Source organism: Actinia tenebrosa, unplaced genomic scaffold (genome assembly GCF_029948245.1).
Source record: "Actinia tenebrosa isolate PJP-AT-01 unplaced genomic scaffold, QUT_ActTen_1.0 PGA_scaffold1__47_contigs__length_23844297, whole genome shotgun sequence".
NCBI classification, from domain to species: domain Eukaryota; kingdom Metazoa; phylum Cnidaria; class Anthozoa; order Actiniaria; family Actiniidae; genus Actinia; species Actinia tenebrosa.
The window spans coordinates 2,853,385-2,875,739 of NW_028292578.1; the positions used below are offsets into that span (position 1 = coordinate 2,853,385).

Sequence of the window (22,355 nt, forward strand, 5' to 3'; positions counted from 1 at the left end):
AAATTTCGGATGCCGGCCACAGGAAGCCCAAAACCAATTATGAGCAATCTCGACCCCAGGGATCTCTCAGTCGACTCCACATGTCAAAACCAAAATGGCCGACAAAACTTTGGACCAGGAACTTTTCCTTGGAATTGACCTCGGGACTACTTCTGTCAAAGTTACGCTTTTGGATTATGTTTCTAAGAAGGTTTTAATGTTCCTTAAGGAAGACACAAAGGCTGTTATAGTGTCCAACCAAAGTATTTCATCTCAACTCTCGGAACAAAACGTGGGTCTAATTTTCACAGCTTTGAACAGAATTCTAACTTCCATTTCTGCAGAACTTAGGTGTCGTGTTCAAAAGATTGGTATTTGTGGACAAATGCATGGCTGTGTGTTTTGGAAAAAAGGCCATGAAAAGTTTAATATTGAGCATTTTAACGAAAGTGGAGAATGTGACTTCATTTCTCATTTAATCACTTGGGAAGACCAACGATGCTCCACGCAATTTTTAAATTCTTTACCAAAAACCGAAAACTCTCTTCTCTTATCTACTGGCTTTGGCTGTGCTACAATATTTTGGTTTGCCAGAAATAATCCGAGCTTCCTGTCCACATATGAATATGCTGGGACTGTACAGGATTTACTCGTAGCTCTGTTGTGTGGCACGTCCAAACCGATCATGTCGACACAGAACGCTTTTAGTTGGGGATACTATAATTTGAAGGAAAAAGCATGGGAAAAAGAGATGTGAGTTTTCTAGGTGTATATCTCCAGGCAAAAAAACCTACTACTGTATTCACAGACAGCTACTTTATATTAAATTTAAATATCTAACAGTCACAAGCTATAATCCTAGGCCCGATTGTACTAATGGCGGATAGTGCTATCCAACAGATAAATACTTATCCAGTGAATAAGTCAATTTTGTTCTAGTTATCCAATTACATTATCCACTTGATAAGATTTATCTATCTGATCGCACTATCCACCCTTCGTACAGAGTAAGGTTGTAGCTTCAAGAAGATTGCTGAGCCCTGCAAGTGTGACAGCTATCGTTACACATGATCAAATTGAAGGATGTAATTGGGTGACCACCACAACTACCAGTAATGGGAAACTAAACAATAGAAAGCAGACTTCTTGAAGCTGCAAGACACCTGTTTATACGAACAGGCCCTCAACATTTGATAAGCCATATATGGAGTATTCTCCTCCAATTTCTATGGGATTTCGAACTGTCAGCTTGCACATCACCTCTGCTTTCAATAATTTAGCACAGGTGTTGTGAGCCATTTACTGTATTCTTGGTGCATGTTACGTCATAGCCGCCATGTTGGTGGACGATAAAAAAGCATTCCTTATTAGCTTTTTGTGTTAGTTCATGCAACATGGTGCCAGCTTCAGATCAGCTGCTTGTTTTTTATATTACATGATTGTAACACTATGTAACTCTTCTGTTTTCTTCAAATAATATGACCAGGTTAGAAAATGCTGGGTTTCCTGTTCATTTCCTCCCCACAGTGCGCGAGCCTGGTACAGTATCTGGAGTACTACCCAGGGCATATCTTGGCATCCCTGCTGGTGCACAAATTAGTATTGCTCTTGGGGACTTACAGTGTTCAGTTCTTGCAAGTCTTGAGCAAAATACTGATGCAGGTATTGACTATAATGACTATATAATGACTATAATGATGACAATAACACTAGTTATTATGTGTTTTATTATAGTTACTATAGTTACTAATGTGAATAGAGTTGCTTGATGATTATCTCCTGTGCTTTGAGGGTTTTCCAGGTTCTTCCGTTTTCCTCCCTCCGTAAAAATCAACTTCTAAATTCCAATTCGAATCCAGTGGAAGAAGAGCCACTTTGTGGAATCCACTGTCAAATCCCATTATTTATTATTTATTTATTTTAGGACGCAGCATAATCCTAAAGCTTAGGGGGGGTTAGCACAGTCAATATTAGCAGTCTTCAATGTTACACAAACGTACAAGCTGTAAGCTATATTTCGGCAAAATTAGTTTTTTTTTCTGCCATCAATTTAAAATGCTCAGTCAGCACCTTTTTCATTTTTAACTGGTTGCAATAAAAAAACAAACTTCAATGGGCAACTTGCAACTACCAAGTTTGCATAATGTTGAAAATTGCTGTAAAATAGAGTCTGAATAAATATAAATGGTAAAACTTTACATTAGATCAAGATGCCACTCCTGCACTGATTCAACAAGACAATTGATCGATGCTTGAATTACTTAGTAAATAGAATATTTGCATGTAGAGTTAAGAGATGAATTTTTTTTTCAGTTCTCAATATTGGCACTTCATCTCAGATAGCCGTCATCGTTCCTAGTCAGGGTTTGTGTTCTTACAATAATTGTATTTTGCCAAGTATTCAATTTTGGCCATTTTTTGATGCAGCAGTAGTAGCAGTAGCAGCTTCACTAACAGGTAAATAAGTGTACTGATTCAATCTTTTACTTGTTATCTGATGTAGTGGGTCAGAAAAAGCAATTGCGCTTTAATTGTTTTCTAAACAGCTTGAATAGAGGAATAGAACATTTTCAAGTTACAATTACCACTGTAATATTTGACAGCAGACGCACCTGCATAGAGATATTCCCAAATGGCTAAAGAATAGCACAAAAGAAGGCATGAAATGATGTTGACATTGAACACTAGAGAAATACATTCACATTTTTTCTCAATAGAGACTAACCCTCTATTCCCAAACGGTCAAAAAGCATTTAAACAAAAAAAAAATGTTGACACTAAAAGGACAACCCTGTAGTGATGCATCATCTAAAAATGAGAAACTGGAGTATCATAGCTGTTATTTGAATGCCTTGCTTTGCAGACTCGACTTTTTTTTACACCCAATGACTTACAGATCACTGAGCATAAACAATTGCATCTGCAAAGCAGGCTACTTTTTGGCAGGATTTAAAGAAAATTATTGCTGCCAGTCCTTATTAATAATCTTCAAAATTATTACTAGCATGTTGGAATAGCCCAGGATCCTCCTCCTTGTTCATTCAATCCATGTGGCAAGGCAATGTCAATATAGCAATAATTAGCTGATGATAACTTTAAAATAATGGAGTTGAAATATGGTATTTTTCATCTGGTTACTGTTTCTTTTACTTAAATGTTCAGTATGAAAATGAATTCTTTCTTTGAATTACGGTATCTTTCATTGTATTTCTTTTGAAATTATTAACGAGTCCTGGTTTCAATAGCAAGCACCAGTTTGGAAAAAAAGTTAAACAGAAGTGAGATTCAAACCATAACATGTAACAAGAAAAAACTTGATAAATATAGCATTAATTCTTTTTTTTTATTTCCAAATTGTTTTTAAAGGAGGAAATGCATTGGCAACCTTCGTTGCAACACTTCAAGACTGGATGAAGGAATTAGGCATGCCAGCCATACTCAGTAAGCAGGAACTTTATGCAAAGCTCCTGAAATGGGGTGAAGGAAAGACTGACACATCTTTAAACATAAGACCCACTTTATGGGGAGAAAGACATCAAACTAACTTGACTGGGAATGTGTCTTGTATGAGTGAAACTAATATCTCCTTGGGGGACATCACAGCATCCCTTTGCAATGGTGTCATTAATAATTTACAAACTTTAATGCCAAGAGACTGGTTGATTTCATGCGGCGTGAAGAGAATTGTGGGCACAGGAAATGCTTTAGCACGAAATGCAATCCTTCAGAAACAAACTGAGAAAGTTTGGGGGTTACCGTTAGTGATAAAAGAGGATTCTGATGCATCACATGGTGCTGCACTTGCTTTATTTCAAAGTAAATTAATACAATCTCTGGAAAAATAAGGTTTGGAGATAATTATATTTATAATAATAGAAATAAATATGTAATTATATTAACACTTTTATCCAAATCTGCTCGATCATAGGCTCGATTTCCAGCCGTGGTGGTTTTTATGCACCCTTGGGATCCTTCGGAACAAACATCAACCTCACGGCTGAAACTGAGCCTAATCTATGCACTAATGACAAGGAAAGAAAAAAAGAAAAAAAATTATAATCAGATGTAATATTTCAAAATTGATAGGCAAGGAAAAGTAGCATCTGGTAGCTGATATAACTTAGGGCCCTTTCCATTAATTTAAATTGGTCCGAGCAGCCAGTTCTTGAATTGTACGTATAAGTTCTTAGAACTGGACCAACCCATCCCGAAGCAGTTCTAAGAATTGACACAAACCATTTTTGAGAACTGACAACTCAGAACGATTACTTTGACTTAATAGAAAGTGTACTTACTATGTACAGTATGATAGTGAGTATATGATATAAAAAGCAATAATTTATTTTCATTTATAATACTTTACTAGAAAGAAATAATTATTCCACAAAGTTACCAAGCTTAGCATTTGTATGTTTGGGATACCTGTGGTAGGAAACAGTTATCTGGTCATTTCCCAACTCAGAAATCCCAGCTTTGCAATTGCCGAGCCTTATGAAGCAAACGTGCGATTTTAAACATTTTGCATGGGGGTGGTTGGTTTTACAGCTCTTTGTCCTCTGAAAATTGTTGAAAGCATCCGTGCATAAGAGTAAAACAGATCATTCATCTTTGCTTGATTCTTACTATATACATTTAGAAATATTCCAAAAAATACTATAAAACCTGACCATAGGTATCTGAAAAAAACAATCAAAATACAGTTTAGACCAAAGGGAGCCCAATTCAGGTAAAAGTGAAAGGTGAAAATAAAATTGAAACAAATTGATCTTAACTAATTTTTGTGCTAAAATTTGAGCACAAGATAGTGTTCTCCATAAAACGAGGAAAACATATTTGTATTACTAGGCAGAGTGAAGAAACAAGAAATAATAATTATATGTAATACAAATATTTTACTATTCAAATATTACCACTCTTTTCATTGCTCCATGCTGATCAAGACAACAGTCGCAACAGGGAAATTGGACAATACACTTCCATTAATCAAATAAATTGGTCGGTACCTTTATAATCTCTGATAAGCACCAGTGTATTGCCCCATTTTCCTGTTGCAACTGTTATCACGATATGCACGTAGCAGTAAAAAGAGTGGTCACTTCACGTAGAATCAATAATGGAAATATTGAGTTAGGGGTGAGATAATAGACAACAGTCAATTAATGAAAGAAATTGTTGATACTAAGAGTACTGGATGGGAATGATATATTTGATTTTTCATTACTGACAGCAAGTACTTTTGTTTTGATCAAAGGTGTAGCAATAAAAAGTATGAAAGAGTACAGCATACAAGTCTGCTGTTGATTAAAAAAAAAACGTTTTTCATGAGGGTAGCACTTAATAGCCAGTGGCTAACAAACCTGTGGCCTTCATTCCGTGATCGAATTGGAATTTAGAAGTTGAATTTTGCGGAGAGAGGAAAACCGGAGAACCTGGAAAACCCTCGAAGCACAGGAGAGAACCAACAAACAACTCTACTCATATACAACACCAAGCCTGGCGGGACTCGAACTTGGGTCACATTGATGAGAGGCGAGCGCTCACACTGCTGCTATGCCACCCGTGCTTCCCAATTCAACAGATTGTATACATTTGTAACATTACGGACTTCAGTTTATTGGAAATGTTATGTACTTACTGTATTGTAAAAGGTTTAGAAAAGAACATGAATGAGAGTACCATTGTAACTGCTTTGCGGAAAGTTGTAACTGAAAAAATATAGATATATCAATTGTGTCAATATCATTTTGAATTCTGTTATTCAATCATTCAGTCAGTCAGTCTATTCTTTAACTCAATCTATTTAATCATTCATTCATTTTACCCATATATTATAGAATTTTGTTTTCTTTATTTGCTAGCCATGGATGTAAAGCATTTTAGAATATTTTAATAGGTTGAGTGCTATGTAAATTATATTATCATATGACCTGTATCTGCCCAGGTGCGGGGTCTTAGAAAGACCTTCGGGAAAATGGTGTGAGCAGGGCCGTACGGCTTTGAGCGAGCAGGGCCATACAAATTCGTTAGGCCCTGTTTGAATCGGTGCTCTTTCTTTTTTTAACTATTTTTCTTTTCGTGACCTGGTCATATGATAAAATGCTTATTGACTGAGTTAGGTCGTACAGGAAAATATTTGGAACTCGGTCATTTGTACGGACCTTGCAGTGCTCGGTGCGTACGGCATCACCTTGAGCCAAATATTTTCCCGTACGGTCCTTTCACTCAGTCAATAAATACATATTATATTATGTCATGCAATGCATGTTCTTACTTGTAACTGCTGTTAATGCCCCAAATATTCTGACCAGCATCAAAACAAATGAGATTCCTAAATATCCACTAATTGAAAAAAGAAATGCCAAGCTATAGATCTTTATGGGTTTCTGTACGAATAAAGAAAAAAGATTATTTCATACACATACATTTTGCACCATCATGTGATGGCAGCCATCTACCCGTGGAATTGCTCGGACAACATTGCAAAAGTTGAAACAATTTCTACTTTTGTGACGTTGCTGGTGACAATTTTTATGAGATGTCACAAGGAAAGTTGCTATATTTGACATCCTCCTAAAACCAAAAACCCTGTTGCAAGCAACCTTTGATCATGTGTCCAGCCCTTAAGAAGTTACAAAATACGGCCACAATTATTTATATTTCATAAATCACTAGATATAACACATACCTGGGATGAAAATAAGAATGCATCCCAAAGTTGGCCCGTAACAAGAAGTCCAAATAAGATGTACAGAAAACCAATCCCATAGGAATATAAAACCTTAGAGGAAAGATGAGTAATTATTGATAGTAAGTTACACTGTATATTTGTGTATATAAGTGAGTAGTCCAGAGCTGGACTTATTATTATACTACAAAAAATTAATGTTCATGGGTTTTTTGCAATTACCACTTCTGAATTACTACTATTATGAGACTTCATGGCCTTCTCTTGAACATTACCAATGACAGCATCAGCTAAAAGAGCCAGTGATATTAATATTACACCTAAAAAAAGAAAAACGTTTTAATAGTGAGAGCTGTGTGAGAGTGTCATAATTGTGATGAAAGTGATGTGTTCCAAGCTTGCACTGCACAAACAAATAGATTTGCAAGTGTAGAAAAGATGGTGCAAATAATGTTAATGCCATATTTGATCACACATGCACTTGCGCAAAGATAGGGTTCACCACATCTTTACATGGTCTTTTTTCACTATTTTCACTATTTCACTGTTTATGTGAAATAATGGCATGCATAACTGTCATGGCCATAACCAACTGCATTGGGTGCACAGGCACCCTCCCCCTGCAAAAACTGAAGGGCCGCTGAGTCATTTGTAATTTTTTTTTTTAATCTGCACATTTTAGTATTTTAATTATTGGAGCGATCATTCTTTTCTTTGGTTCTGCAAATCCTTGGAATGCTATGCCACCTCTCAAGATACCTGTTAGCTTAGACATAGTCTCATTCCTTGTCCACTCACCCTGCAAGACCCCTGGTTACAGCCCTGCCTGTATAATGACTATACATGTGTATCATTATATCATGATTGTCCTAAAACCTTGCAAAAATTAAAAATTACAAGCTCGATTGGACTGGATTCCCAAATTTCACCTACAAACCACCATTTAGCTGGCAATGAAAATGGCACATTGCATGCTTCTATAGCATGGCACAGTGCATTGTGGATGACTAAAAAATCATACAAAAGAATGTCAACTAATGCCATTGTTTTATTGCCATTTATATGCCATTATGATACCTGTATTGTTATAATCAGGTTGTACTTTACTGTCTGCTAGCGTGAAGAGTATGAGACCTATACTCATGCATAAACAGGCTACGAAATCTAATGGTCCATACTTTTTTCCTGAAATTAAAATTATTTATAATATAAATTAATATCAGGTTAATAGAGGTTTGTTGTTAGAGTGAATATGGGAGGAATATTTCCGTTCCTTGCAACGCGATTTGGAGCACATCTGTCGGCTTTTAGCCTTTTCCTAGATTGGCTTCTAATCATGTTCAGAGAACAGCACCAACAACACACATGCATATATAACTCCCCATACTTAAGAGGGCTTAAGATAACGGCCAATCAGTCGCCGGTCATGAATGCCGGCCAAAATTAGTTTTAGCTTAGTCATACCTCATTTCTGGCTAAACATTACTGGTCAGAATGAATGGCAAGGAAAAGATTTGACCATACATGTTACAGTTCTGGCTGGACATTATCCGATGTCCAGCTGTTATTTTAAGCCCTGTACAAGTACACTGCTTGGGCTTCCTGTGGTGTCACCTCTCATTAAATATTACATTCTAAAGTTTATTGTATTGTCAATAATGAATGAGCTCTCATGAAGTCATTAAGTCTCATGTGAAACTTGGTAGCTCAGTGGTTAGAGCATGGAACAGGAATCGCCAGGGCACGGGTTCAATTAACAAATCAAAAACAGTTTTCCGTGTTTGATACTCTGATCAAAACACGTGGGATGTTTCCAGCTTCTCGAGTGTTTTCCCAACATCCCAAGTGTTTTGGTCAGAGTATCAAACACGGAAAACTGTTTTTGATTTGTTTTATAAAATAACAAACGCACAAAAAGATCAAAAAAAGCAAAGTATAAGTAAATTCTCCCTACCTGCCGTCTTATTCAAACTGATGATAAATTAAAATCTGACAGTTGCAATACTCGCGCGTGCTAAAATGACGCGAGTGTGTTTTGATACTCTCATCAAACATGGTTTTCGACCAATCATAGCGTGCCTACTATCCCAATTATTTTATAAATCCCATTCAAGACTCAGAAGTTTTTCTGAGTCTTTCAATTTTCAGCTGCATAAGTTGCTTTATATACTGCGAGGATCAGCTCAATTTGATACAATACAACCACAGTACAAATACATATTTCATTTTATATTCTAATACACACAATGTATAAACTGGCACATGAAAAGGTAAAATGTGTGTACAGATCATCTCACCTTGTATAAGAATACCACCAATCATAACTGGAATAAGTTTACAGCTTTTAAAAATAACCTGCAGAATGAAAGACACCAGCACTCAATAATAATATCCATTACATTATCAATTATTAAGTTAAACATATTATATGCAGGGATAAAAATAATGGCTGGTTAGTTGTTAGATCAGTTTTAGCTTAGACATACCTGGTTAACTTTTTGGCTCAATGTTAATGGTCAAAATGATCCACTGGCAAGGCAAAGATTTCACTGGACAAGTTCCAATAGACCTAATTTATCTTGGTGCAATATTTTCGCATTACGGACCATGTGTCATTCCCTAGAGTATCATTTGTTTGTTCGGTTGTGCATGAGTAGACAGTACAAGAATAACATTGCAACCAAGACGAATTAGGTCAATGGACTACTTCAACTATATGGCAGCCATCTTGGATCGCAAGGCATTATGGAGCATCCATGGGCAAATAAAGCTTTCTTGCAGTAATAACGAAGATTGATTAACAGCTCACCATAAGAAAATACAACAAAAGATGAATTAAGACAACACATTGATCACCTTTACTCATAAAAAAAGACAACACACAGGAAGCCTTATAAATTTTCCATTATCTTTGTTCGATTTGCCCCCTGGCAAGATGGCTGCCATATCGTCAAAGTAGTCTATTCTGCATGGACATTTTCTTCTGACCGGCTATTATTCGTAGCCCTGATATGCATAAATTGGGTTACCTGTGTTGGGTAGTTAAGGTAACCCAGAGAGGTGTTGGAGAGTCCCATTGTGGAGACGGTCAAAAACGCTAAACCTGCGTAGGTTTTTAAAGGAATTCTACGAACAAGATAGAAAAAACATCTCTAATTGCAAGTCTTTCATTTTTTACAACACACTATGTGTTAACATTAATTTATTAATACAGTGGCAGGGGCAGATCCTGGAATTTGTTAGGGAGGTGTCTTGGCATCATAAATATTTCTTTGCTTCAAAAAAGCTAAGAGTAATTACGGCGTTAGGGGGGGTGTCTGGTGCACCGCAGGACACCTCCCTGGATCGGCCCCTGAATGGATATCTAAGATGACTTACTTTCTAGTATTTTCTCCACCAAGGTGTTTTTGTATTGTACCAAACAGAGAATAAAAACCGAATTGAACCAGTGTCAGATACCATCCGTATGGCTTGAAGCCTTCAATTCTGAATATCCATTCCTACACGAAAAGATGAAATAGTTCACGGTCGTATATGAATCATTACAATATCACAGGAGAAGAGAGAAAACAGGGTGTTTCATTAAAATTGTTATTAAAGCCTTGAAAGAATATATAAAGCCAGCTAACGGAAATGGGAGATAAAAATGAAATACCTGTTGAGAAAGGGAATCACCTTATATTACAGTACCCCTTACAGTAAATGATTTTTGGATCTCATTTTATCACCAGTTTCAGTATAGCGAGAGATTGAAAAGCTTATCATATATTTAATAGACAAATTACGGATAGTTTCTCCCACAGTTATGAACTTACTTGAACATAGCCATACACAAGATAAAATAACAATACTCCTCCACAACAAATAGCCATTTGAAGAGGTTTAGATAACCCGTCCAAGGGGATTCCAAAGACATACAAGTCTTCTCTGCTAACAGATCTTCTCGGTAATTCATTTTGCCCATCTTTTTCAATATCAATTACTGTACTTTTTGTATTGGAGTCTTTGATATATGGCATCGTCCGGTTAATAGTCCCATTTGGGAAGCTTGGAGTAAAATATTTTCTTTCTGAAGAAGCCATACAATTATGTTGGTTATGTGGCAATACCACAGGGAACCCGGCACAACATTGTAATTACTAAAGCCAGCATTACGTTGAGTCAGCGGTATAAAAAGAAGGAACACCACAGGCAGTTTCTTTTGAAAAATCACTGAAAATGAGAATTCGAATTAAAAAGGTTTTGAAATTTAAAAAAAATACTTGTACGCTTTTTTGGGGGGAGGGTGTTGAATTTTCCTTGTGATTTTTCAAAATTATTTGGACAACCTGACGTCACCTCAACATGCATGTTGTCCTTTATTCTATCTAGTTCAGTACTATGTACTTATTGACTGAGTGGGAGGGCCGTACGGGAAAATATTTGGCTCGAGGTCATGTCGTACGGACCGAGCGCAGCGAGGTCCGTACAAATGACCGAGAGCCAAATATTTTCCCGTACGGCCCGATCTAACTCAGTCAATAAGCATTTTATCATATGACCCTCACGAAAATAAAAATAATTAAGAAAAAGAAAGCGCGCGGATTCGAGCAGGGCCGGACGGATTTTTCCGGCCCGCTTATACGTCAACCCGTCCGGCCCCCATCACGTGACTTTTTCTAATGGTTTTATTAGAGCGCGCGAGCAGGGCCGTACGGGTCATATGATAGACGCATTTACCATATTTGGTATTTTCGGAATATGACGTCATGTGCAGATTATTACATCACAAAAAACGCGCTAAAACTTTAGATCTCTCAGATACAGAAACATTCCACACGTGAATTTGAAGATGATTGCATTACTAATAATTGGCCTTGTTTTTGCGTCTTATTTCGGAATAGAATACGTCATAGACCACGTGATATTTTCACACATCCCCAGGAGCATCCAGTCAGGTACACAGCATCGCACATTACCAGCATCTAACTTGATCTGGAAATGGTTGATTTGCGCGCCATTCGCGCACCAACAGTCTGTCTACATACATTATTCAATTCTAGTTTACCATGATTTGATTTCTTTGCAGAACAAGTCAAACTCCTGGTCCACGAGGTACAAACCTTTGTCGTGCATGAATTTATTAACAACGGTAAGGACACGGGCGCTTTAAGAGTTAGTAGCATTAAGTACTTACAGTAAGGAGGAGATTGATATTTGATGCACGCACCGCAAACAATCGTAAAAAATCTCTTCCTTCCATACGTATCTAATGTTGAATGCAAATGTGTCTCTACCTCGAAGGCTAATAATGTAAAAATAATTATTGGAAAAGGTTAAGCAGGTTTATATCGTAAATTATAAGCACAAGGGCTGAGTTATCTGTAGAAGGCGTAGGCTGTGAAAACAAAACACAATAGTTTTTCATCCTCAAGATCTTTACCGGATCAACAAAACCACCATCAGATATTATCATGTTCGAGTTTGCATCATATCAAAGATTTGCTGAATGTTCTTACCCAATAACCATAGAGTGAGTACAAGTGTGTCTTATATCCTGCAGTGACAGATCCAGAAGTACTTCAATTGCTGTCAAATGATTTTGTCAACCGAACGTTCAACACTATTAAAGCAGCTCTTATCCCAGGTAAAACTTCATCTAAATTTCACTGAACTAGAACTCCCAGAGAGTGATAGGTATAGCCATGGGATGGGACACTGTTCACTGTGGCAAGTCATGGGTGGGGTAGAAGGGTATGGAATCAGGAGTGATAGGTAACCATGGGATAGCACACTGTTCACTTGTAAGTCATGGGTGGGGCAGAAGGGTGAGGAATCAGGAGTGATAGGTAGCCATTGGATAGGAAGCTGTTCACTTGTAAGTCATGGGTGGGATAGAAGGGTGTGGAACAGGAGTGATATGTAGCCATGGGATGGGACACTGTTCACTTGTAAGTCATGGGTGGGGTAGAATGGTATGGAATCAGAAGTGATATGTAGCCATGGGATGAGACACTGTTCACTCATCATCCTCATATTATTCTGTTTGATTAGATCAAGTTATTGCCAACACAAGTGCAAATTCCACCACGGCACTAGGGATCTTTATTCCGCAAGATAATGCTGTCAATGTTCGGCGCTACCTTTTTTATGTCCTTTTCTTTGTGCTTTTTATTGATCTGGGCTTTATAGTTTACCGACACTGTTGGTGAGTGATACCGTGTAAATTTACTTGTCTTTTCGATTCAATGATAAATCAGGTTTAACAGTTCGTAGACCTCCTCGGCTCAGGCGTAATGTTTTTCTGAGGAGGTCTATTGATTGTAATCACTTCTACATCTACATTTACATTTATTAAAGTGCATCAAAGGGAGAACACATCACTGATAGACTATAACTAAAATAGATCTATATACAAAATAGATAATAAATAAGTGAATACTTAAATATAAACTTACTTAACGATTACTAGCCAACGACGACAACAGCCACAACCTGTTTATCAAGAAGAAGAAATTATAGTCAACGGACGATTTCGACGGATAAGAAGAGAGAGCAACCAGATACCACGAGAAGAGAAAGAAGAGCAAATGGAAGGGGTCATGTGAGTAGTGGTAGTTGAATTGATCCCATCTTTAAACAACGATTAAGTTAATTTAATTAGATAAAACACTTTTTTTGAAGTTTGCGACGAGACATGGCTAATGGGAGGCCTTATTGGGTTAGAAGGATGGAAAACCAGATACCACGAGAAGAGAAAGAAGAGAAAGGAGAAGGGTTGATGTGAGTATTTCCGTCTTACTCTCAGTGTCTCTTCAGAGATATTACACTTAGTTATTAAATTAACTGAAATGCTTTTTATTTTGAAGTATGCTCCGAGTTGGAATTGATGGAACGCCTCGCTGGATAAGAACAAACAGCTTCCAATCCAGTTAAAGAGAGGCGAGGTTGGTAGAGGCGCGTGCACGGAGAGCAGAAAATGGGGTGGCAGAGGAAAGACCGGCAATTGCAATGGTACAGAGGGCATTGGCAATGCAGAGGGCAGTTGCACAAAGAGCAATGGCACAGGGGGCAAGGGCACAGGGGGCAAGGGCACAGGGGGCAAGGGCACAGGGGGCAAGGGCACAGGGGGCAAGGGCACAGGGGGCAAGGGCACAGGGGGCAAGGGCTCATAGGCCTAGGGCAATGGCTCAGAGGGCAGAGGAACGGGTGGCAGACGAAAGGCCGGCAATTCGACCAGTGGCAGAGGCACGTGCACAGAGAGTAGAGGAAAGGATGGCAGAGGAAAGGGAGGCGTAAGTATTAGCCATTTTAATTTTTGTTATAATTAGCATTTACTAGTAAATAGAATAATTAAATGTACTACTCTTCACTATTTTGAAGATTGCACTGACGAACGATCTCTCTAGCTGAAAAACAAAATCTGCAGCCATGAACTGAAGGAGTCAACAACAACAATATGAAAAAAAGGAGGAATTGCATTTCGAGTCATGGAGATAAATATTAAGGTTATTTTAAGTGTATATTTAAGTATAGTTAAGTGACTTGTTTGACAAAATATCTCCTTGACAATGAGTGATAACCAAGTTTCCTAAACGACAATCTCTTAAGACCTTGAAGTAAAGTCTATTCGATGTATACTGAACTTTTTTTCCGATTGAAACTCTGTATTTTTCACAAAAATAAAACGAAATATACCTTATACATCTATGTTCACACGATCGCCCTAAAAGTAAAATTATATGTTTAGGCTTATTGTCAGTCGAAATCTATAAATGTAGCAGTTTTAATCGAAAATAATCCGATGAGTTGTAAAACGTATTTTGTGAAATACGAGCTAATAAATCCAGGTTTTAATATACTTGTGAAGAGTTTTTTTTAGCAGATGTCAACCGAATCTAAATATTTATTTACTGACTTCATAATGGCGGCTTTGGTGATATATAGAGGATATAATAATTATATAATAAACAGAATATTACATGGGCGCGCGGAGATACGAAATTTATCTTCGAGTGTTGAAAAGATTTTCAACACGCGAAAAGAATAAATTTCGTATCTCCAAGCGCCCATGTAACATTCTGTTTATTATATAATCATCCATAAAATCAACTTAATAAGCTTTTTATTATTATAAAAAGTTTTTATTTATAAACTAATAGCTTAAATACACATGGTAACGATATTTTCACATGTGAAAATATCAGTTTTTCGAAAAAGAGAAATATAGGTGTTTTATGGATAATTATATGATAAATATATATACACACCTAACCAAACAAATTCTGCAACTTCATATATATCTATGTCTTTTTGTTCTCGAGGGAAAAAACAATTAGAGAATCAAATTAAAGACATATATATCTAAAGTTGCAGAATCTTTTTGGTTAGGTATATAACAACATATATGAAGTTTCTAGTATATTTTATGTTTGTTTTTAATATCATTATTTTTTTATTAATAAATAACAATCGCCGATATCAAGAATAATAATCTGAATAACTAACATAACGCCGGGAGATAGTGTCATTTCATTCGATTTTATTATGTCTTACTTAATTTTATTTTAGTTTCAATTATTTTTTCATTTGATTTAGTTTTCTTTGGTTTATCATTAATATTTGACTTTGCTAAGAAAATACTATAGCTGAAGTCTGAGCACTCATTTTTTATATAATTGAAAATGTTTTGTCCCTGATTTTAAATTTGAAATATTTTTACATGACAGACGCTAACGTTTTCATAAGTCACCATGGATATTCTCCAGTGATCGATCTTGTTTTTTGTTTTTTTGTTTCTTCTTGATTTATTATCTTTAAGCTATCTTAATAAATAGAATATAATCTCAAAATATATATCGATTTCAAAAAAGAAATCAACAGTAGGCGATAGAAATGTTTTCAGTGCTGAAGCACCTCTCGATCGGCGAGAACAAGGCCGTTTCTTACTGTTATGAACCTTATACGGGGCTTATTTCATCCCGCGCCAGAGGCCCTCTAGTACATACACATATATCTTTCTTACGACCCACCAGAGGGTGAACTTCGGACATCGTCCCGAGACACCCCCTGACTTTTCCAACTTTTCCAATCGCGAAACCCCCCATCGCGGGGTTGAATCGCACTTTCTACCCCTCCCCCCACGGTTGCTGTGAGTGGGGGAGGCTTTTTTTTCACTCACAGCAACCGGTCCAAATGCATCTACAGCGAGGCTCGAACTCGGGACTTTAGGCCTCCCCAGCCCCAAAGTCCACGATCACAAGCGAACGCCAGACACATCTGGACGCTTATGTATGTGAAAATTATTATATTTATGTCTTACACTCTAATTTGCATATTTTCTAGACTGACGTTCGATATGTAAATAGAATCCTGTCACGCTTTTTTCAAAGCAGATGTTTACTGAGCAAGCTTTCTTTGAAGCTCTTCTTTCGCTTCTTGGTAAATCTTTTTGCGAGATTCCTCGGAAAGATCTTTTACAACTGTTTTTTTGTTCCTTATGCCCGACTTTAATTTCTCGTACTTTTCCTCTTCGGCTAAGATAAGCGAGAATTCTACGTCGTCTATCTTTCTGTCACGCAAAGCCTTTGAGACAAGGTCAGTGATAGTATTTACTTTAGCCCTTGACAGAGCTATTGTCGTGTCATGCTTGGATATTTTGCTTGACAACTGTTTCATAATACCCGTAGCAACAGCCGAGATAATACCACAGGCTGCCCCAACGCCGGCCAAAGGAACTCCAACAATTACTCCGGGTCCAGTAAGCGAAGTAGCAACGCCGGAGCCCGTTAACACAACAGATATGGACCCTGAAGTTATCGAAATCTTATGTAGCGTACTCCGGGCTCTGACGTACTTTTTTCGGACTTTTTCGTAGTGTTTTGTTTGCCCTTCCAAGTAAGCCAGGATTAAATTTGCTTTATTCAAACGAAAGTTTTCAGCGTTTAGTTCGTTAGGACCCTCCTTGGGAAGTTCAGGATAAAGTGGAGGTGCTGATGGTATAACATCCATTATATATACTAATGTACGACGCTTTTGGGAATGATATACAGGAGCAGCCACATCACGACAACAGGGATTACTGGAATTGGAGGGCCTTCAGGAAGATGTTTCCGCACGCGGATGCTAGTAAGTTCGAAAGAAGGTCCGATGGTATTTACTATAACGGCTCCAGAATGTACAGTAATGAGGATTTGAAACCTACGCTGGTTAATCAGATAGACGATCAACTGAAGAATTCTGGTTATGTTGAACATAAGCCTAAGCCAACATATGTTGAACATAAGCCCGTGCAAGGTTGGTCAAAGGAATTATTGCTTGGTACCAGTACTTATCCGATACCCGCGGTTCCATTTGATGAACAACCAAGCTTGGATTTAACGTTGAACATGCGGATTTCTAACAAGCATTCCTTTCCGTTAAAGGTGCGGGATATCTTCAAAGACGTACCCATTGTTCATACCACCGCTAAGGAATCTCATGAATGGTTAAGTGGTCCTAACATGCGTTATTGGCCGCAGCAGTTGAACTTTGCAGTTTGGTGTGCCACCAGCGGCTGTGGTGTAAGTGCAAACTTGATGAAGAATTCAATATTTATGTTTCATTTTCACTTCACGGTTAGAAGAATACTGCATGAGATGGGTGTTATTGCGCTGCCGGGAGATGCCACGTTTTATCCAAGAGATAATAAATACAGCGTGCCGGCTTATGACAGACTCTGTAAGGAGTTTGACGTTGTAGGGAAGGATTTCCGATGCACTGCCGGCGCTAACAATGGCTTGGGACATATTTGGGCTTATTGGGGGATTGGTGGACACAGGCTAAGCGACAAGGAAGTTCATGCGTTGCGGCTACGGTGGAACACGGGATATCATAAGGAAACTCACGACAGTAGCACCTTCTTTGAACCAAACGCTAAGACCACTAAGGAAGTCAGAGACGGACCTTTGTTTAAGGACGAGGGTGGTAAGTATGCAGGGGCTAACCCGCTGATTATTAAGATTACCAACGACGAGCAAACGAAGCAATACTTTAATTTCATACCCCAGAAGGTAAAGGACTAACTAGAGCTGGTCTTGCTCGTTTGAATCGCAGCATAGAAGCTTATGTGTATTCCATTTTGGGGGCTCAGGTAAACACCCGATCCAGCATAATCGGAAATACGGGCGCCGCAGAAGAAACGCGAGCCGAAGCCTTGATCTTATTCGAAAGTTCAATCTTGGAGGGCGACATTAGCAAGGGCGTACAGCGTTACCAACTAGCCATACAAAATTCTAAGGCGAGGTTGGACTATGCAGTAGCCCCGGGTTGTTGGTTAATGCCTAGTAATTTATCTATAAATACTGGTTCTGTAGTAGGATACAACAACAAACTTCAACGAGCTACTAAGGATATGAAGTTTGGGGTGAATGACGTGAACTCTGACACTCTTAGGAACATTCCCCATTTCGTGGAGAAGTCAAAAAAGTCGCATGAAACGAAGCTACCCGTAGTTAAGAAACCATCGAAGAAGGTCCTACCTGCGATACCTGAGGAATATGACCATAACTTATTAAAAGCCGGCCTAGCAGCTGCAAGCATTGGTCTAAGTTATTATATATGGCGATGAACAACCCCTACGTAGCTGGAGTAGATTGTGTTTATACGACTTACACAGGCGAGAAAAAATACACCCAGGCATCTTGGGTTGATGTCACGGGGATGTCCGTGAATTTGAACTACTCAGGGAAGAAGTTAATCCTTTGTAGTATTTGCATTGGCACGAGCAGTCACGCCAACGTGGGCTTCAGGTTCCTGGATGACAATGGCATACTGCAGCCTATGAGAAATAAGACAAACAACAGGGAGCCTACGCATTTCTCCGTAGAGCCCAACCCCGGCAGCGCCGAAAACATCTCGGTTTGGACTTTCCACATGGTTGCTGATTGCCACGGGAAGGTAAAGCTGCAAATGAGAGTAGACGACACGGGCGTAGTAACGATAAATAGCATACATGACCAAAGAGATCGACCTTATAATCACGCTACCATTAGCACTCTTACGGTGCTTAGCCTTTAGAAGCAAATTTATTTGCTGAAATATATGAATCCACACGCGAAGGAAGATTGGTTTCTCCATTACCTGGAGGAAAAGGAGTACGTGGGCGACAAGTGGCAAGACGCCGGATTGTGGGTGGAGGTTGGAGGCCTGGGATTGATCATGTGCACTATTTGTATTTCGGCGGGGTACTCATGCAATGCCGGTTTTAGGATCGTTGATGAGAATAACCACCCATTACCGCCATACAGGGTAAAAAGTAATACCAGGCATCCAGCTCATTTTTCGTCGGAGCCCGTTCCTCCGCAAGCGGAAGACATAACGCCGGTAACTTTCCATATGATAGCTAATTGTCAATATGCAAAGCTTCAAGTTCGCCCCAGCGATGGTAACGGCCGCATACGAATAAATGCCGCCCCGACTGTTAACCCTTCGACGGATGCTACTTGGAATCATAAGCCCATTAGCACCATGAGCGTGCTGCCGCTAGTTCCGCATTATCAAGGCGGCGCGAATACTATCTTTACTTATCCCCAGTCGAGAACACCTCGGGTACCCGACGACGATAAGCCCCCCGTAATACACAAGGATAAGATTAACCCTTCATCTTCTTCAGGAGTACCACTCCAATAGCTACTACCAAGATCCAAATGTTATTCCCCACAAACTTTAGCAGTTCTCCGCCGGCCCTAAGTGCCAAGGAAACAACCGAACCCAGCAGCCCAGGAAGACCGGCTGCCATCTTTTTTCCCAAGTCCGTCAGCCCATTGCCTAATTTCTTTACGCCCGCGCCTGTAGCCTTAAGCGCGGATAGGATAACTCCTACTACGGTGCTAATAGCGACCGCAAATGCCAGCGGAACGCCATACTTCAAAAGGGCTCTTTTTACCTTTTCCTTGGTGGTAAGCCCCAGCTCCTTTTCCAGGTTTTCCTTTTGCACCCGTAATTCCGCAAGGCGCACCTGAAGGGTTTCTGATTCCCTTTGGGCTGCTTCCCTTTCTTCCTCGGTACGAGTTTGGTCCTCGATTATTTCCTGCTGCCGCTCTATTTGTCCCTCCAGGTCTTCAATAGCCTGATCTCTTTGCCGGATTTGTTCCTCCTTAGTGTTGATTTCGGCAACCAACTGCCGCCGTTCCTCCAAAGAGCCGGTTATGGTGATATGTAGGTTTTTAGCTTCTTCCTTGCTCATGTCCAGGTCTTGCAGGGCAAGATCGAAGGCCTTTTTGGTTTGATCCCTTTCGCGTAAGGCTTTGTCTCTTTGTTCTCTAAGTTCTAATATGCGTTGATTCTTGTCGTCAAGTTCTCTCTTTTGAGCATCGAGAAGTAGTCGGTTTTGTTTCATGTATTCTGCTTCCCTTTCCTCCAACGTTTCCTGTAGCCCCTCGGCTCGTTTTTCTAGTGCGACCCTCTCATTCAGGGTTTCCAACCTTTCTAACGCACTCCGGGTAGCCACTTGGAAGCCCCTTAATCTTGCCACGTTAACCTTGACCGAGCCATTTTCGTCAAAGAGGACTTGTGGTTTGGTCCAACGGTTTTTGTCGGGATATCTCATGTCTTGAACGCTTATGAGGACTTTGTTTCCGCGTTCTGTGAGCCTTACGTCGTCGGCCTCGAAGTGGGAATAGCGCTGCGTTAGCTCTTGCGTTGCCCACTCTACGGTTTCCCGCGCGGTTGCTCCCTGCTCACCCATGTTTCGAAGTTCTATGTACTCGGGGGCGGACTTACCCGGGTTCTTTTCGTGCCACATGCGATTCAAGGAGGTCTTGAAGCTTTTCCACCTACTGCTGTACGTGTTTTCTAGGGCCATGTCGTAGATTAGGGGGTCGGTTTCCGCGCCTTTAGTCCATGCGTCGTATTCTTCGTCATTGATATCAACTTGACCTTCTTCGGTAAGGGGATCAAAATCCGTTCCTTCTACTTCCATTATATATGATAAGCTCAAAGTTAAACCCCAACATATTACCTAAGCAGGTTGGCGGACTGAAAGCAGAACGCACCTTTCACCGGGTCACCTTTACGCCTTCTAGCGCTAAGCCAGGGGAAACCCTGTACGTAGGCGTGCCCCGCCTAACGGATAACCTAGTCTTAGTTCCTGGCACCTTGGCTTTGAGGTTTGACCTAGCGGTGCAGTCAAGCCCCACAGATGAAAGGATTATCGTTAACAACGTGGGTCGCAACATCGTTTCTAAGATGAGAATCAAGTTTGCTGGGGAATCCTTGCTGGACTTAAATAAGTACGATCTGTATACCACCTATAAGGATCTATGGTTAACAGCATTTGACCGCGCGCAAAGGATAGAACAAGGAATTGGTAGTGTCATCCTACGTAAGGTCCGCACACCTACGAAAACGCAACCTACTGACGGCAGCGGAGAAACCGCAGTGGCAGACGCAAAGCGAATAAAGACCGCCTATGGTAGCAAGTATGTCATACCACTGGACTTTGAAGTAATCACGAATCACGGTGTGTATTACCCAAGACAGTTATCCGAGCTACAGTTTGAAGTAACTTTAGCAGATGCTAATAACATCATTGGTGGGCTAAGCACTGCACTTACCACAACAACCCCATACTCTATTACCAACTTAGAGCTACAGTACGAAACGGTGTACAGCGAAGAGCTGGCCCGTAGCGCTGGCATGGAATACAGCTCCGGGAAGGCATTCCTTTACGACCACGTAGTGATGTATAAGACATTTAGCTTCCTGGATAAGACCGATGAGGTTATAAACCAAAGCATTAACCTCCCCCGAAGAAGTCTTACGGGGTTGATGCTGGTGTTTGCCAAACCCTGTGAGGCTGGTAAGCGCAACTCCGAGGCCTTTCACAACCCCAACATTACTAATGTGGGGGTCAACATAAACGGCGTTCCCAACAAAGTTTACTCCCAGGGGATAAAGCCCGCAGACGTGTACAGGGAGGCAAAGCGTAAGTTTGGTGACCAAATTAGCCCTGAGGAATTCTTTAAGGACAAGTATGCGCTGTGGATTGACATGCGCACCATTAACGACGAAGACCTACATGGCCAGGGTTTACGTCTAGTAAATACGCAGGATGGCATAACATTGGAGATCAGGCGCACCAAGAATGCCTCCGCAGGCGACGGTGATAAGATAAACTGCTACGTCTTCGTCGTGTCTGACGCGCAACTGAGCGTAGAAATGAATCAGCTAAAGAGCGTTGCCTATTGATTCGTTCGCTGCGCTCACTCATCCTAGTGTCTAGGATATTTTTGATAAAAAATATCGTTGGTATATAATGCTTCGCGTATTCGAAAACAACAACACCAAACTGCAATGCATAGTGCAAGGCGATAAACTGTACTTTAAAGCAAAGTCCGTGGCGTTGGCGTTGGGTTACGTAAATTCCAGAAAAGCGGCGTCTGATCACGTATCAGAGGAAAATAAGGTACTTCTCAGGTCTTTAAAGGGTGTAACTCAGCGTGACACCCTTAACGCACAGCCTAATGCCGTGTATTTGACGGAGGAAGGTCTTTACGAATTGATATTCGGATCTGAAAAGGCTGAGGCTAAAAAGTTCAGGAAATGGGTGTTAGGTGACGTTCTCCCTACCCTCAGGAAAACAGGTAAGTATGAAATAGAGCGACGCTTTGACGGGCCAAACAAATTAGTCTTTAAGATCGAGAATGAATTCGACCTGCATAAGAAGGTCGTA

At 39.8% G+C, this 22,355-nt stretch overlaps 2 protein-coding genes across 2 annotated transcripts; one reads left to right on the forward strand and one right to left on the reverse strand.

Moving 5' to 3' along the window:
• Positions 1-77: 77 nt before the first annotated feature.
• Positions 78-5,618, forward strand: LOC116308288 (sedoheptulokinase). Its single transcript, XM_031718676.2, has 5 exons — positions 78-732; positions 1,466-1,641; positions 2,293-2,436; positions 3,346-3,825; positions 5,231-5,618. Exons 1-4 carry the CDS (start codon positions 95-97, stop codon positions 3,822-3,824), a joined length of 1,437 nt encoding a protein of 478 aa, XP_031574536.1. The 5' UTR covers positions 78-94; the 3' UTR covers position 3,825; positions 5,231-5,618.
• Positions 3,770-10,770, reverse strand: LOC116308289 (adenosine 3'-phospho 5'-phosphosulfate transporter 2). Its single transcript, XM_031718677.2, has 10 exons — positions 10,480-10,770; positions 10,043-10,164; positions 9,694-9,790; positions 8,962-9,019; positions 7,742-7,849; positions 6,887-6,984; positions 6,665-6,757; positions 6,251-6,362; positions 5,615-5,684; positions 3,770-4,655 (listed from the first exon to the last, which is right to left on the reverse strand). Exons 1-10 carry the CDS (start codon positions 10,744-10,746, stop codon positions 4,490-4,492), a joined length of 1,191 nt encoding a protein of 396 aa, XP_031574537.1. The 5' UTR covers positions 10,747-10,770; the 3' UTR covers positions 3,770-4,489.
• Between the last annotated feature and the right edge of the window lie 11,585 nt (positions 10,771-22,355).

Coding starts and splice junctions, on each gene's coding strand:
- LOC116308288 (XM_031718676.2), top strand. CDS start 95: ATGGCCGACAAAACTTTGGACCAGGAACTTTTCCTTGGAATTGACCTC. Junction 733..1,465: donor AAAGCATGGGAAAAAGAGAT/GTGAGTTTTCTA, acceptor TAATATGACCAG/GTTAGAAAATGCTGGGTTTC. Junction 1,642..2,292: donor TGAGCAAAATACTGATGCAG/GTATTGACTATA, acceptor TTTTTTTTTCAG/TTCTCAATATTGGCACTTCA.
- LOC116308289 (XM_031718677.2), bottom strand. CDS start 10,746: ATGGCTTCTTCAGAAAGAAAATATTTTACTCCAAGCTTCCCAAATGGG. Junction 10,165..10,479: donor TTGTGTATGGCTATGTTCAA/GTAAGTTCATAA, acceptor CTTTTCGTGTAG/GAATGGATATTCAGAATTGA. Junction 7,850..8,961: donor TGGTGGTATTCTTATACAAG/GTGAGATGATCT, acceptor TTTTAATTTCAG/GAAAAAAGTATGGACCATTA.